The 16,803-nt window shown below is 48.9% G+C and overlaps 1 protein-coding gene across 27 annotated transcripts in view; it reads left to right on the plus strand.

Annotated features, from left to right (window-relative positions):
• LOC105479695 (nephrocystin 4) overlaps positions 1-16,803 on the plus strand; it is a 137,224-nt gene that overhangs the window by 36,364 nt on the left and 84,057 nt on the right. For 26 of the 27 annotated variants that reach the window (XR_011606357.1, XR_003017687.2, XR_003017685.2 and 23 more), the window contains 3 exons: positions 4,404-4,540; positions 9,150-9,331; positions 10,188-10,314. Coding sequence is in view for 23 of the 27 variants with exons in the window: in XM_011737870.3 (XP_011736172.2) it covers positions 4,404-4,540; positions 9,150-9,331; positions 10,188-10,314 (446 nt within the window). In the remaining 4 variants the exon portion in view is untranslated. The remainder of the gene's footprint in view (positions 1-4,403; positions 4,541-9,149; positions 9,332-10,187; positions 10,315-16,803) is intronic. The other variant, XM_071067402.1, reaches the window with a different exon arrangement.

The raw sequence follows: 16,803 nt of genomic DNA on the forward strand, positions 1-16,803 counted from the left end.
CCTATTTTCTCTGTAGTGTGCTTGTGGGGGTCCCAGAATAAAATGGATTGTTGTAGAGTGGGGGTGTGTTTTTCCATAGGGTCAATGCTGTTATTGGGAATTCCATTCCTAGCCAGAGACTTGGCAGCAGATAAATTAACGGTAGGCCAAGCTACAGAGCGTGAAGGGCAGAATGCCTCCGCTGCTGTGGGGGTCACTTCTGCCGTGGTGGGGTTCGTGTCTGTCTTGGTTGCTGCTGTTGGTTGGTTAATTGAATGAGTGAGTGAAAGAATGAATGCTTTCAGATAGTGAAAGGATGCTTGTTGGGTTGTGCTGGAGGCTGACAGACCTGTGGCGGGTGTGTGTTCCACGTCTAGCCACGATGTGAGCTCGGGGCAGGTTTCCCAGCCTCTCCAATTCTTCCCTTTTTTTTTCCTTTATAAAATGGGCACAATAATAGGGCCTGCTCATAAAGATGTATTTGGGGAGAAAATGAGGTGGATTGGTAAAGCACTAGCGTCTTCATCATGAAAGTTGTGTCTTAAATTCAGCCCAGATCCAAGCCTCCTACAGTAGAGCGTCCTGGGAGGTCTGATCTGTTTGCCCTTTGCTAGCCCTTCAGATGCACGAAGGCAGCATTCAGCACCAGGCCCAGCTGTGTTTTTGTCCAGGCCTGGCATCTTGAAGGTCACAGAGTAACTTGGTGGCTGAGCCAGGCTTGGGCTTACGTGCTTTACTCCAGAGCCCATGATGCTTGCAAGACATGGCCTGCCAAGCCAACTGAATGAGGATACCCAGGCTTGTCTGGCTTCCCTGGGCCCTCCAGGATCTGGAAAGTTCTACTCACTGCAGATGTAGCTTCTCAGTCTGGCTGTCCTGGCAGGAACCCATCTTTCCTCCCCTAATGACTTCCCGTACATGGGACTTGCATCTTCAGCTCTCTGTGCAGACCAGAGTCACAACTATTGGAATGGCCGTTGGGCCTGGGGGTGCGTGTGCACCTTGGTCATGGGGTGGCCACACAGAACCTGCTTCCTTCCCAGCCTGGACCACTTCCAGGAGCACCGACTTCTGCCCCCTCCCAGATGCCGAGTGACCCTGATCCCTCCACTGAGTTGCCGCCTCTTGAGATGGGGCACCCATGGCACACAAGTGATCCTTCCTAAAGGAAGTTGGTCTGGTAAATGGCCTTTGTTCTCTGTTATTTTAGTTTATGTCATCCCCCCACCCCAGCTTTTTGAAACGTTCTATTAAAATTTTTCTTGGCGCACTGTAATTGTATATATTTGTGGGGAAGAGTTTGATGTTTCAGTACACGTATGTGTTGTAGAGTGATCAAATGAGAGTACTAGCGTGATTGTGATCTCCCACACTCGTCATTTCTGTGTGGTAAGGACGTTCAGAAGCTGCTCTTCTAGCTGCTCTTCTAGCTCTTTTGTATTTTACGGTAACTTACTGGTAACCATCATTACCCTGCTGTGCAAGAACAGCAGAATTTAGATTATAACTTGTACCATGACCCCTTGACAACCTCTCCCTCCCCTCCTCAGTCTCTGGTAACCACTGTTCTGTGCTCTGCTTCTATGGTACCAACTCTTTTTTTTTGAGCTGCCACATATGAGTGAGATCATGTGGCATTTGTCTTTCTGTGCTTGGCTTATTCCACTTAACCTTGATGTCTGCTAGGTCCATCCGTGTTGTGTTGTCGCAAGCTACAGGACTTCATTCTTTTTCGTGGCTGTGTAAGTACTCCATTGTGTAGATACACTACTTCTCTTTCTGCATTCATCCATTGATGAACACTTAGGTTGATTCTGTGTCTCCACTCTTGTGAATGGTGCTGCAATAAACATGGGAGTGGCGATATCTCTTTGACATACTGATTTCATTTCCTTTGGATATTGTATACTCAGTAGTAGGGTTGCTGGATTATATGGGAATTCTATTTTCAACTTTTTGAGGAACCTCTGTCTAGTTTTCCATAGTGGCTGTTCTAATTGACAATCCCACCCACAGTGTATAGGTGTTCCCTTTTGTCCACATCCTCACCAACACTTATTTTATCTTTTTGATAGTGGCCATTCTCACTGAAGTGAAGTGGTATCTCATTGTGGTTTTAATTTTCATTTCCCTGATGACTAGTGAGGCTGAGCATTGTTTCATGTGCCTGCAGGCTATTTGAATGTCTTCTTTTGAGAAATGTCTATTAAGGCCCTTTGTCCATTTTAAAACGAAGCTACTAGTTTTTTTTTTTGTATGTGTGCTGTTGAGTTGCTTAAATTCCTTATGTATTCTGGATATTAACCCCTTGTTAGATATATAGTTTACAAATATTTTCTCCCATTGTGCAGGTTATCTCTTCACTTGGTTAATTGTTTCCTTTGTTGTGTAAGACCTTTTTATTTTGATATAATCCATTGGTTTCTTTTTGCTTTTGTTGCCTGTGCTTTTACAGTTTTATTAAAAAAAAAAATCCTTACACAGCCCAATGTTACTTTAAAAATCCTTACTCAGCCCAGTATTATGAAGCACTTCTTCCGTTTTCTTCTAGTATTTTCATAGTTTCAGGTTTTACATTTAAGTCTTCAATCTATTTTGAGTTGACTTTTACAAATGGTGAGAGGTAGGGCATCTCATCTCATTCTTCTGCATGTGGGTGTCCAGTTTGTCCAGCACCATTTATTGAAGAGACTGTCTTTTCCCCAGTGTGTGTTCTTGGCACCTCTTTAAAAGTCAGTTGGCTGTAGGTGCATGAATTTATTTCTGGAATCTATTCTGTTCCATTGGACAAACCTAATGTGAGTTTGTGATGGGGACAATATAGAAAACTATAAAGAAAATAATCTACAATTACTGCATGCAGATACACATGTATACATGTAAGTGCACATACTTTTAGATACCATTGCTATCAAATGGAATAATATAGTTTTATATGTTACTATTCTTTTCACTTTTATTATGATTATTTCTCAGTTTATTAAATAATCTTTGACAGTGTGATTTTTTGTTCTTACTCAGCATGAGTGAATAATAGTTTAATGAACATTCGCCTATTGAACATTTGGTTTTGATTTTTCTCTATCATAGTAAAGTTTCAGTGAATATTCTTGCACATAAATCCTTGCTTCTGTGTTTGATTATCTTCTCTGAATAGGTTCAAATAGTAGAATGACTGGGGCAGAAAGTGATATTTTAAAGCTTTTGACGTACTGGAAGGCAAAGGCGATACTGACCCATAACCTTCCGCAGGATAGGAGAGTGTTCTGTTGACAGCAGTTTCATCAGCATTGAGTGTTACCTTGGTGTTTTCTTTTTGTTTTTCAACTTTGGAATTAGCTTTTAAAAATCTACGTATCTACATAAGTAAAAGATCATTAAATATAGGAAGAGATGGAGCTAGGACCAGAAGAAGATGCTAGTGGTGGGGAAAGAAGGGGCAGAGTCCACGAGTGTGTGTAGATTGGGAAGCGGTTGGCTCCTTCCTCCTCCTGGGTGAGCCTTTGCTCTAGAGCCAGTGGAGAAGGCTCCCCAGGCAGCCCTGGGTCCTTCCCTCTCTCAGCCAAGGTTTTTCATGGGCCTGCTCTGCACCGGACCCTGAGCTGGGTCCCTGGGGCCACTGTCCCCTGGATGGGACCCTTTTCTTGTGGTGCTGTTCAGGCTGTATTTTGCTGGTTGCCTTGACAGGCTCATGCCTCCTCAGTGTTTGCAGATGGTTCAAGGTAACGCAGTAAAGTAAGGAGCGGTGTGGCTGGCCGCGTTCCTGCTGGAGAGAGAGGAAGGAAGCCATGCAGGGCAGCAGGCTGCAGGGCTGCACATGTCACTTTGCCTCCTCCAATCTGTGTTCTTTGAGTTGTCGAATTATAAAAACTGTTCCTGGGCCGGGTACGGTGGCTCACGCCTGTAATCTCAGCGCTTTGGGAGGCTGAGGTGGGCGGATCATAAGGTCAGGAATTCGAGACCAGTCTGGCCAATATAGTGAAACCCTGTCTCTACTAAAAATACAAAAATTAGCTGGGCATGGTGGCAGGTGTCTGTAGTCCCAGCTACTCAGGAGGCTGAGGCAGAAGAATGGCTTGAACCTGGGAGGCGGAGGTTGCCGTGAGCCAAGATTGCGCCACTGCACTCCAGCCTGGGCGACAGAGCAAGACTCTGTCTCAAAAAAAACAAAAAACAAGAAACAAAACCAAAACACAAAAAACTGTTCCTGGAGGAGGTTTGGAGTAGAATTTGGACTGCCAATGAAATCTGCATTTGCTTAATTGTTGTGGGGGCTTGGCTTGGGCCTTGTGCTCTGTCTGGGGGTCCCGAGCATCCTTCCTTGCTGCAGGCCCCGGCTGAGGCTGGGGTGGGTGGGGACCCTTGGTGGCTGCCAGTGGGTTTTATTCCCAGGGATGATCCTTTTCGCACCCTCGCTGTTTCAGGCGACGCTCTCCGAAAGCCTCGCCTCCAGAAGCCCATCACGGGGCACTTGGACGACTTATTCTTCACCCTGTACCCCTCCCTCGAGAAGTTTGAGGAAGAGCTGCTGGAGCTCCACGTCCAGGACCACTTCCAGGAGGTGTGGAGTCAGAAGCATAATGGGGGGCAGGGTGGGGCCAGGCAGTGGTGGGGCCCGGGTAGGGCAGGGAGGAGGTGGGGCAGGGCAGGGGTGGGTAGGGCAGGGGAGAACCCACATCTGATGTTGCTGAGGAGGGCCTTGTGGCCATAAAGTGACGTGGTTCTGTCTTTTCCCCACTTTTTGGAGCTGAATTGGACCTTTAGGGGGACCCCTTTCTTGCACAGCCAAGGCCCCCACAGGCCTCCAGTCGTTGTTTTAACTTGAACAGTGACGAAGGTGCAGTTGACCTGAGGTGTTAATTAACATTAATTCTGGTAGATCATGAAATAGTCCTCATTTAAAGTAAACTAAGTCACCAGATGGGCGTAGGGAAACCCATAGAACCCTTCCCATGTTCAGAGGATGTCGGTGGGGATGTGGGGTTCATTTCCAGAGGTGGCTGGAAGCCTTCAGTCATCTCACCCACCTTGGGCCCCTGGGAAGGCACCTCCAGCCTCACCGTCCCCTCAGCCTGCCCGTGTCACACGTCATTGCGTTCTGGTCTCTGAGCGCCTGTTCACACTCCCTGCCGTTCCTGTCTGTTGCTTTTCAGTGGTGGGTTTGTCCAGGTGCCCTGGCACGGTGTCTGGAGGGGTTGCCCGTCTGTTAGGCAGCGGCTGTCGAGCCTGTTTGCCTGTGGCCCCCGGGAGGGATGTCTGCGTCTTGCAGGTGTGTGGAGCTCAGCCTGCCTAGTGCGCAGCATCCACTGGGGTTTCCTCTCCGGCCCCGTCCCAGCGATGCCCTGGCTTGCAAACTGTAAAACACCAGGGCCAGGGAGGTTGTTTCTAGAGCTCCCGTCACCTCTGACAGCAAAAATTCTCTTGGATTTTCTGTGTAGAAGCTTGTTTGTATGCCAGACAAGACTTGGAAAAGCCTTTGCAGGTTTGGGGATTGCTTATGTTTTCTAGGCGATAATCTGTCCTTGGTCTGGAAAAAATGGACCTGATGAACTGTCACAAATACTGCCCTGACTCTTCTGTCTCCAGCAGCAGTGGGAGCAGGCATGTGGGACGGAGATTGCCTGGTTCTGCTGGGGCACTGGGCTCAGCCCACTTGCCCGCACCTTCGCTGATGGTCACCAGATGGAGTGGGGAGAAGAGGGGTCAGCCCTGGCTGCTCTCAGCTCTGGAAGGAGGGGCCCTTAGACCTGGGTTGTGGGCAAACCACTCCTTGTTCCCCCTCCTAGAACGAGAGAGAGTCTTCACTTTCGACTTCAGAAACGAAGAGAAAGAATCTTTAATTGCAGAGAACCACGAGACTGGTGGGGTAACATCTTGCTATTGCGTCGAGTCCTCTTCATGTCGCACCCCTTTCATGATGAGTCCCACGGCAGTGCGCAGAATGCGATTGCGTGACTGCGCGACGTGAGGAAGGACAGCAGGGGGAGGCCTCGGGCCCGGCACCCACAGAGGCACCCTCAGAGCCTCTCTGGTCTCATCCTGGCTGCACCTTCCTCCCCGCCCATTCCCTAGGGCGTTTGTGCGAATCACGTCTTGGCTTTCTGTTCTGGTTTTACTGCCTCTCCAGGCATCTCTAAACACTAGAGGCTTGCCTGCTTTTGACCTATCTTTAAATGAAGTCGTACTTTTTTCTTCTGTATTGTTTTGCTGCTTTTGCTCAAGACTGTGCTCCCGTGAGAGGCAGTCTGCAGTGACTGTGGCTCCATTTGCTCACTTTCTTTGCTGGATAGTTGTCCATGTGAGGGCACCAGGATTTATGAATCCATTCTACCACTGATGGACTTTTGGGCTATTTTAAGGTTGGGGCTGAGCATTCTTCCATGTATATCCTGACTTTTTTTTTTTTTTTTTGAGACGGAGTCTCGCTCTGCTGCCCAGGCTGGAGTGCAGTGGCCGGATCTCAGCTCACTGCAAGCTCTGCCTCCCGGATTCACGCCATTCTCCTGCCTCAGCCTCCGGAGTAGCTGGGACTACAGGCGCCTGCCACCGCGCCCGGCTAGTTTTTTGTATTTTTTAGTAGTGACGGGGTTTCACCGTGTTAGCCAGGATGGTCTCGATCTCCTGACCTCGTGATCCGCCCATCTCGGCCTCCTACAGTGCTGGGATTACAGGCTTGAGCCACCGCGCCCGGCCTATCCTGACTTTTAGTAGAATCTCGAGCAGGAAGTAAAAGGGACTTTTTTGGAAAATCCTCATGGGCCTGCAATGAGCTGGCTGGTCTGCTGGGGTCTGCTGGTCTAGGATGACCTTGGTTGGGGTGCGGCGGCTCCCTATCGCCTCTCCTGTGGCAGCCAGTCTGGGCTTGCTCTCATGGAGGCAGATGTTTAAGAGAGGAGTTGGAAATGCGTAGACATTTTCAAACCTCTGTTTGGATTAAATGTGTTACTCTCCCATTGGCCAAAGCAGGTTGCTGGCCAAGTCCAGAGTCAGAGAGGTAGGGGACTCCAGGTTCCAGGACAAAGGATGTGGCTTTAAAGATCCCTTACCTGGAGCTGTGAATGAGTCCTTTACCATGAGGGTTTGGTGGAATTCCCAGGATTTTGCTAACTCAGCCGTAGCTCCTGGGGGTGGAGGCAGAGATGGGCACGGTGCTTGCCTTCCTCCCTTTGAGCTTCAAGGCTTGGGTCCTGCCTTGGCGCCAGCTCCTGAAGGCCGGTGCATTCTGTTGTGCCACTGTCCTTAACTGGTGGTATATTTTGCTCCTTAGGTACTGGGGGAAGGAAATTCTCTGAGGAAGTGTCCCTGTCATGTTCACTTAAAAGTCCCAGAGAACATTTTTTTTCACTCAGTAGTCAAAGAGGTCTTTTAAAAACATAAATTCATCACTTCTCGGCCTTTTGGGTAAGATTAAGTATAAAAACATAAATTCAGCCATTTTTCTTGTGTTGAAAACCTGCTGCTGGCTTCTCATTGCGCTTGGACTGACACCTGGGCTCCTGACCCTCTGGGGGGCATGTGGTGTGGTCTCTGCGGGTTTCCCCTGCCTCACTGCGTGATGCCTCCTGGGCATGGATTGGTCTTTGCGGGTTTCCCTATTTCACTGTGTGCTACTTCCTGGGCCTGTTTTGGAGTCCTGGACTCAGGCCTGCCTCCGCCTGGGTGACCTCGGACTCATGTTTGTCCCTGCATGGGTCCTGGAGCATGTAGCAGACTTTCCTGAATGTTCTTCCTGCACATCTCTGCATGTTTCCCCTCAGGCTTCAGGTCTGGACGGGGTCCCCTGACTGTCCTGCAGGGGTGCTGTTCCCCGCCCTTGCCACCGTGTCTCCAGCCATCACCCCGCGTTCCTCCTGGGCGCTCAGCCCTTCCTGGAAGCAGCTGGCCTTCTTCTCTGTTATTGTTGGTCTCTTGCTGTGAGTGTTTGTTTACCAGGACAGGGACTTTGTTTTGTTTACCATGACACGTGATGTGCATGAACGGGGTTTGGCACATAGTAGGGCTGTAATATTTAGTTGTGAGAATGAATGATTCAGGTGCTCATCCTAGTAGTCTATTAAGTTAGCAAGTTATTGTGTGTGTGTGCGCGCGCGCGCACGTGTGTGTGTGAATGAGCTGGACTTACTTGCTCCCTACCCATTCTTGAAAATGCAGTTCCACATAATATGGTCTTATGTACACACAAAGCAGAGAATAGGATTGAAACAGCAACATCAGTTTCCTTGGTGTAGTTCCTGCTGTTTTCTCGCTTTTCAGGGCAGATTGTGTGAGGGTAGAGATGTTTTAGGATTATCATTGTTGAATTTTATACAGTCCCATTAAAATCACTTTATTATGTATTTTTACTGTCTTTGTATTTTTGTTCCAGTCCAACTGGCAGATACTCAGTTATCTGCATAGTTTTATTTTCATTATCCAAAGGCTGAATTTAGGTCTGTTCCACTTGATTAATGGACAGTAAAGAAAACTTGACAATTCGGGGATCATTTTGCAAAGATCACATAATTTAATAAACACTAATAGCTGGGGGAATGTCCTTGTTCATTTGTTAGAGTGCCTGTACATTTTTGTTAAAATGAAACACTTCAATATCGAGTGACCACTTTGGGGCAGATTCTGTTTTTGTTGGTTTATGACTTAGTGCCTAAGCATGTTTCCCTTTGTACACCAGCCAAGAGTCAGGTCTCTCGGTAGAGTTGAAATGTGATGAGTTCTGCCTCTGAGCACCTTTCCATCATCGTCCAGGGAATTGGGCCCCAGGAAGCAGCCTCTGGGAAAGGGGACTCCGGGAAAGTGGGCTATGGGACCTTGGAGGAGTCTTGAAGGAGCCAAATACGAGTTTGCTGCATCTTGAGAATGGTCAACTCAACCTTGGAAAGCTAGTGTCAGGGTTTGGGGATCGAGGCATCCGAGGGTGTGCATTGTGCTGAGAGGATCATGCTGTGTCGGAAATGTCAAAACTCCCTGGGCAGTGCCCCAAGGCCAGTGGCTGGGATTGGGTGCTGTGTCTGTCATTTGCTTGCACTCATCTTGACTAGGCATCATCTGATCTGCAGTTGTCTGCAGCTTCTGCTCCAGTTTCTTCTCTCTGCTCGCCTCCCCCAGGGACTTCTGGCGAGCTCCCTCTTCCTGTCTGTGCCGGGGCTCATTCCTTCTGCCTGTGCCTCTTCCAGGGATGTGGCCCACTGGACGGTGGTGGCCTGGAGATCCTGGAACGGCGCCTGCGTGTGGGCGTGCACAACGGTCTGGGCTTCGTGCAGAGGCCGCAGGTCGTTGTACTGGTGCCTGAGATGGATGTGGCCTTGACGCGCTCAGCCAGCTTCAGCAGGAAAGTGGTCTCCTCTTCCAAGACCAGGTATTGTCCCCTGGGTCCCCAGGGATGGGTGGGGATGTACAAGGGATCACGATGAAATTTGTGCATGTCAGGTGTGGACTCATCCACGGGGGAGTTCTTCCTTATGTTTCTTTCCTCTTGCTAAGTTGTGCCCATTAGGAACCAACCTTGGAGTTGGAAGTTCGGAAAAAGCCCCCCCTTTTTTTTCCGTTTGTGCTCTGACAATTTGGGGGTTAGCATTATGGATGCTTCCAGCTGCGGCTGCTGAGGGTCTGAGGAGGCCTTGCATGCTGCCTTCTAGATGTGCCCTGTGATTAGTTTCTCATAGGACGGAGAATCAGGGGGCAGCAAGACCTGCTGCTCTGTTTAATCCAGTGCTTCCCAAATCAGGTGTCGCAGACATCACTGCAGGGCGTCATGCCTCTCCTCTCTTATGGTGCCAGGCAGAGGCCAGGTGTCCTCTGCCGTAGACCAGCCTTGAAGAAGGAGCCTCCATCCTCTATGGCATTTCCTGGTAACTTGGCCATATCAGGCCGTATCAAGCTTTGGTAATTTGGAAAGGCGTTGAAAGAGCAGTGAGAAGCCGAGGCAGGAGGATTGCTTGAGCTCAGGAGTTTGAGACCAGTCATGGCAGCATAGTGAGACCCTCATCTCTTAAAAAAAAAAAAAAAAAAAAAAAAAAAAAAGCCATGGTTTGGGGGAATTCCCAGATCATTTGGGAAGAGCATGCAGTGTTACATGGTAGACTTGCTGTGGCAGCAGCACCCCTGTGTCCCCCAGGGTGTCCCCTTGGCTGTTGCTGACAGTGGTCGATGTGGATGCAGGAAAGATGGGAGCCTGAGCTCTAATGCGCTCCCGGTTTGTGTTTCTGACCCAGCTCTGGGAGTCAAGCTCTGGTTTTGAGAAGCCGCCTCCGCCTCCCGGAGATGGTCGGCCACCCTGCGTTTGCGGTCGTCTTCCAGCTGGAGTACGTGTTCAGCAGCCCTGCAGGAGTGGACGGCAATGTAAGAACAGCCTTTTGCACTCAGGTTCCTCTGGCGATGAACTCTGTGCTGAGGATAAATGTAGTGGGCATGAATGCTTTTTCCATTAAAAAGAGGCATGATTATTATAAATAATAAGTGAAAATCACTTTACTGACATTTACCAGCTAATTGTAAGAAATGTTACGAAGGATACAGATGAGATGGAGAGGGCCAAGAATGTGGGAAGGGGTTGGAGCTCCCATGCCCTGCTGGGCTCCGCCCTCTGGGCACCTCCGTGGGTTCAGTTGTCCAGAGCTCTCTGAAGCCAGTCCTTTTGGGTTTTGATGGACACTTCATTCCGTAGACATGATTGATTAAACACTGGCCATTGATGATCAATGTAACCTTCAGTCACTCCCCTCCCCCTGCCTTGGTCTTGCTGTGAGCAGCCCCATCCTGAAGCCACCGAGGGGCTACCAGCCACGGTCACCTCATTAGCACACAAAAGATAGCACTTCGGAGACTCCGGGGGTTTCGGGAGTTGTGTACCAGGAAACTGGACGAAGACCAAATAGATGGTTCACAAATGGCAGGTGCATTCTGCTGGCTGGGAGTAACGCATATAAGTCAGTAAGTTTCATGTATCATAATCGTGTGAATTCATGACGATTGAATCGGTAATTATTTTGAAAAATGAGGCCATTTTTAGTGTATTTTTATATGACAGTAGTGTGGTAAAGCTTCAATTTGCACACGTGAGAGATGGTTTCTCATAGGGAACTTTATATATACCTATCGAACACTAAGAGTAAGAATTTATAGGTCCAGTTGAAAGAAAGAAAATATGTGGACATCATTTATATTAATGTAGATTCTTTGAAAAACCCAAATCCTGCTGTTCTTAAGATTTAGTTTTCTGTTTGAAAAAGCCAGTACTGTAGTTCCGCCTTTTCCACAGGGCGTTTGTTCCAAGAGCCCGGTGGGTGCCTGAAACCTCTGTAATACTGACCCCTACACGGTACATACTAGGTTTTATCCTGCGTATACATACCTGTGATACAGTTTGTAAATTAGGTACAGTAAGATATTTAACAACAATAACAATAGAATAGAACAATTATAATATACAGTAATAAAAGTGAATGTAGTCTCTGTCTCTTCCTCTACCTCTCAACTGCAGTGGGCGGTTGGTGTCTACAGTGTGGATACGGAGGACGGAGGGATGATTCATGCCCTGGGTGGGACACTGCTCAGAGGGGCATGCAATTTAGGACTTAGGGATTGTTTTCTTCTGGAGTTTTCTATTTAATATTTTCAGACCAAGGTTGACTGAGGGTCACTGAAACTGCAGATCAGGGGTACGTCTGTATAATTTTATTTTATTTTTTTAAACGGAGTCTTGCTGTGTCACCCAGGCATTCTCGGCTCACTGCAAGCTCCGCCTCCGGGGTTCACGCCATTCTCCTGCCTCAGCCTCTCGAGTAGCTGGGACTACAGGCACTCGCCACCACGCCTGGCTAATTTTTTGTATTTTTTAGTAGAGACGGGGTTTCACCGTGTTAGCCAGGATGGTCTCCATCTCCTGACCTCATGATTCACCTGCCTTGGCCTCCCAAAGTACTGGGATTACAGGTGTGAGCCACCGCGCCCGGCCCTTCTGTATCATTTTAACAAGTAAATTAGAAACCAAAAAACAGCTGACAAGACATTGTCCATGGCGATGCGGCCTGCCATTGCGACTGGGCAGCTCTTTCGGGAACAGCCTGTGAAGGAGCATGAGGTGCTGAGGACGGTCTTGGGGTGTGCCTCAGGCGGGAGAGCAGGGCGTCGGGGTACAGCTGCCATTTGATGTTTCTAATCTCTTCTGGCAGCGGCGAGCTGACCTTGCCAGTGTCCACTCCTCTGGTCCCTATGATTCCGAGTCCTAATTAGGTGCAGAAATCCAGAGGTGCCAAGTGTTCTGTGGCCTGACGCAGTCACAGTCATTTAATGAAACTGTTCCAGTTCTGCTTTTCTTTACTTATGACCAGAAATTTCAGCTAAAATGCAGCTGTTTGTGAATACCCTTGGGTGGGAGGGGCCTCTGGGGTGGGTGTGGCTCATGGAGAGGGATGGGGCTGCCCCGGCTGGGGAGTGGGCGGAGGAGAAACGGCCTGGGCCTGATGGCTGGTGTGTGGTGCCTAGGGGCTGTGAGGGGAGGTGGGGAGGAGCAGGGGGCCTGGCGCCTCACTCGCAGTGTCTTCTAGAGAATATTAATTGTAATTTACTTGTGATTATGACATCTGTATGCCAAAACCAAGATGTCTTAGTGACACTTTATTCCTTTTTAACCCTCATCTGAAATTCCTGACAACAGATGGTTTCGATGGTGGCCGCTGCACGGGCATCTGGGGTGCGGGTGAGGTTGTGAAATCACTCCTTCCCCTCCCCACCCCTCCCCACCCCTCCCCACTCCCCTCCCCATCCCTCCTCACTCCCCTCCCCATCCCTCCCCACTCCCCTCCCCATCCCTCCCCACTCCCCTCCCCATCCCTCCCCACTCCCCTCCCCAATTCCCTCCTCCCCTCCCCTCCTCTCCCCTCCCATCCTGTCACCTCCCCTCCCCTTCTCTTCCCAAGACAGAGTCTCACTCTCTCGCCCCCCAGTGGCGCACTCTCGGCTCACTGCAACCTCTGCCTCCCGGGTTTAAGCGATTCTCCTGCCTCAGTCTCCTGAGTAGCTGGGATTACAGGCACGCGCCACCATGCCTGGCTAATTTTTGTATTTTTAGTAGAGATGGGGTTTTCCCATGTTGGCCAGGCAGGTCTCGGACTCCTGACCTCAAGTGATCTGCCCTCCTTGGCCTCCCAAAGTGCTGGGATTCTAGGCATGAGCCACCGCACCTGGCCAGTCGTCAGTACTTTCTGATGTGCTGGTGGATTGTAACTGGGAATACTGGATTCCATTTTACTGTCATCAAGCGCACTTTCCTGGGTGAAATCTGGAATGGAAACATTGCAGTGTGTGAAATGACCTTCCATACAAATTGCTTGCTGTACAGAACCACTGAAAGTGGGTTAAGCATCCAGCGGATGAAACTGGAATTGAGCAGGACATGAGAGGAGAAAGGCACAATGGCGGGGCCGTCTGTGTGACGGTGGCCATGGTAGAGGAACCCAGCGTGCCCCTCCGAAGGCCCAGGGCGGGCCATGGCAGGGCCCTCCCACCTCAGCCACCCCATCTGCAGCAGCGTCTCCTGGAGCAGCCGTCTTCAGCTGGGTGGGGATTTTTTCAGTGTGGTCATGCATACCGGCTGCAGCGTCCTCCTCCTTGTCTTTGGTGAGGACCCTGGAGGCTGCAAGCACAGCTGAGAACAGGCTGGCTGGTACGATGAGCCCCACGGAGCTTCCCCGGCTGCCAGCTTCCTGGACAACAATCTGCTTCTTCTGTATACTCTCCCACAGCCCGTTCTGAATTATTCTGAAACAAATTCCAGGCATCATTTTATTCCATCTGTAAACCTTTTGGCATGCACATTTCGTTTTTTTAAAAACCTTTTTTATTATGGGAAATTTCAAAGCTAACGGTGGAGAAGCATGTGGTGCGCTCCCTGCACCCACCTCCAACCCCCGATTTACCACTCATGTCTCATCTCTTTCTCCCGTCCCGTTCCACCCGGGCTGTTGGAGAGCACATCCTAGACATCGCATCCTTTCATCTACAGATGGCTCGCCATGTCTCTCCAAAAGACAGGGCTCTGGAGTGTCGCTGTGAGCACCATCATCACACCTAACCTTGACTGCATTTCTCAGTATCATCAAACGTCCAGTCAGCCTGGGTGTACATATTTTAAGTATTTTACTTCATCAGAAACGGACAAACCCCAGCAGTGCGCTTTTCCCTGGAAAGTGACTTGTGACAGACGTCTTCCTGCATGAGCCACGCGGCCTGTCTGTTGTTCCCTGGCAGTGGCTTCCTCATGATGCCTTTAACCGGAGGATCTGCTCTCCCTGTGGCCCTGCTGCCTTCATCACACACTCCTAATGCTGGGAGAACCAAAATGCTTTTGGCAGTTTCTTCACTTGGCCTCATGCATCAGATCAGGAGGCAAAAGCCATGGTGTCCAGGGGCCCTTTGTGGAAGGATTCATCTGTAAATGGTACACACGGACAAGAAGGAGGAGGCCACCTGGGCTGATGAGAACATGGGACAAATACTGTGTTCAAGACACACCCAGGCACCGGAGTCTGCATGCATTCTTTTGGTCCTGAGTATTTTGTGGTCAGTGGAAACAAACTAGGAACAAAAGTTTCATGAAGACACGCTCGTTGATTTTAATCTGCTATTAAATTTTTGCATTTTTTAGTAACCAAAGTATCTAGAAACTTTTCCCTGTAATTTATGTTTGGGTTAGCTGTGAAGAAGCTAAAGAACTACCAAAGAAGTAGTCCCTCCTGTCCAGACCACTTTCTTCGCAGGATCCTGGGGACAGTGCAACCTCATTGGACTGCCACAGCACTACCTCTTTTGAAATGCTGTATGCATGCAAGTGTGGGCTCCGGAAATGTTTGCTGACTGAATGAGTGATGGAGCAAACTCCTATAACTTGAGCATGAAATGCAACAGGGGCAAACCTGCAAAAATCACCAGATCCAGTGTCTTGGCTGCATTTCATGTCTGAATAAGCGGGCATCCTCCTGGGCCTCTGGGGGTGAATACAGTCCTTTTCTGTGGGTCACATGACAAAATAACCCTCTCCCCAAATCTCTAAGGGGTGAAGATCTGACTGATTTATTGTTTATGTTTTAACTCATATTCTTGGAACAAAATCAATGGCCCGTGTTCCAGGTTCCAGGTCTGTTGAACCGATCCATGCGTGTCCTTGATGGCCTTTCCTCCAGTACTGTGTCCAGTTCAGGATCCTGTCTTGTGTCTGGTTTCTGTGTTTCTTTGGCCTTCTTAAGTCTGGAACAGTTCCTCAGCTTTTTTTTTTTTTTTTTTGGTCATTTATGATTTTATTTTTAATACTTTGGTCTCCCTTCTTTTTTTTTTTTTTGAGACAGAGTCTCGCTCTGTCCCCCAGTCTGGAGTGCAGTGGCGTGACCTCGGCTCACTGCAAGCTCCGCCTCCTGGGTTCATGTGATTCTCCTGCCTCAGCCTCCCTAGTAGCTGGAAACCCAGTCTCTACTAAAAATATAAAACCTTAGCCGGGTGTGGTGGTAGGCGCCTGCCACCACGCCCGGCTAAGGTTTTGTATTTTTAGTAGAGACTGGGTTTCACTGTGTTAGCCAGGATAGTCTCGATATCCTGACCTTGTGATCCGCCCGCCTTGGCCTCCCAAAGTGCTGGGATTACAGGCATGAGCCACCGTGCATGGCCTAGTTTCCCTTTAAAAAAATTTTAAGGCGAACGTGCCTTGGGTTCATCTGATGCTTCCTCATAGTTGGAGTCAGGTTGTGCCTTCCCAGCAGTGGTCCATGTGAGCGAGGGGCTGTCCTTGGGTCCCACATCCAGAAGCGCATATGTCCTTCCTGGGCAAGGTTGGTTGTGGTGATCTTTGGTGATATCTCCACTGTAGAGTTCCCTTTTTTCCTCCTTGCAGCTAATAAGTGATCTGTGGGGAGTCTCTGAGACTACGTGTGTATCTGCTGCTCATCCGATTGTCTCCCTTGGGGTTGGCGTCGTCTATGCTTCCTGCAGGAGGAGGAGCCCCAGCCCAGGCTTCCCACAGGCCTGCAGCTGGCAGGGCACCTCCCGTCCACAGGGCCCCTCCTCTCCTCACTGGTGGGTAGATGGTTGACTCGTCCATCAAGCGCACATGGGTGTGGACTCAGGGATCCCTGTTTTTAAAGTCACTGCTCCTCATTATTTTGGTACTCAGATTGTCCCAGATTTGGCCAGATGGAGTCCTTGAGGCTGGTCCCTGTGTCCTGTGGCATCCTCCGTCCTGTTTGGTGTTTGAGTACTTTCTGGCTTCACAAGATGCTTCAGATTCATCCTCATCTCTAACTTATTTTGCCCATTTTTCTATAGAGTTTTTGTGTTTTTCATCACATGTTAAAGGTTCTTTGTATATTAAGGATATTTGCTCTTTATCTGTGATAAATAGTGCAGATATTTTCTCCTCATTTTGTCATTTGTCTTTTTATTTTTTTCTGGCTGTGTAAGCATTAAAACATCTTCTAATGTACTCAGATATGTAAGTTCTTTCTTTTATTGTATCTGGATTTTGAGTCAGAGGGAAAAAGCCTTTCTTTGTTCCCCAGTCATAGAGGAATTCACCCGTGTTTTCTCCTTGTGCAATGTTTCTCCTAACCTTTTTTTTTTTTTTTTTTGTGGTATGAGGGATGGATCTGATTTTATCTTTTCCCAGTGGCCATCTGGTCCTACTACCACTTTCTTAGAAGTCCCCCTTTGCCATAGTGACTTAATGTACTGTCTTTATCACATACTCTATCTCTATGGATAGTGCATCTGTTTCTGGACTTTTACTCTATTTCATGGACTGCCCTGTCTGTTAATGTACCATGGCCATACCATTTTAATTTT

The sequence above is a fragment of the Macaca nemestrina genome, chromosome 1, assembly GCF_043159975.1.
Source record: "Macaca nemestrina isolate mMacNem1 chromosome 1, mMacNem.hap1, whole genome shotgun sequence".
Classification (NCBI taxonomy): Eukaryota; Metazoa; Chordata; class Mammalia; order Primates; family Cercopithecidae; genus Macaca; species Macaca nemestrina.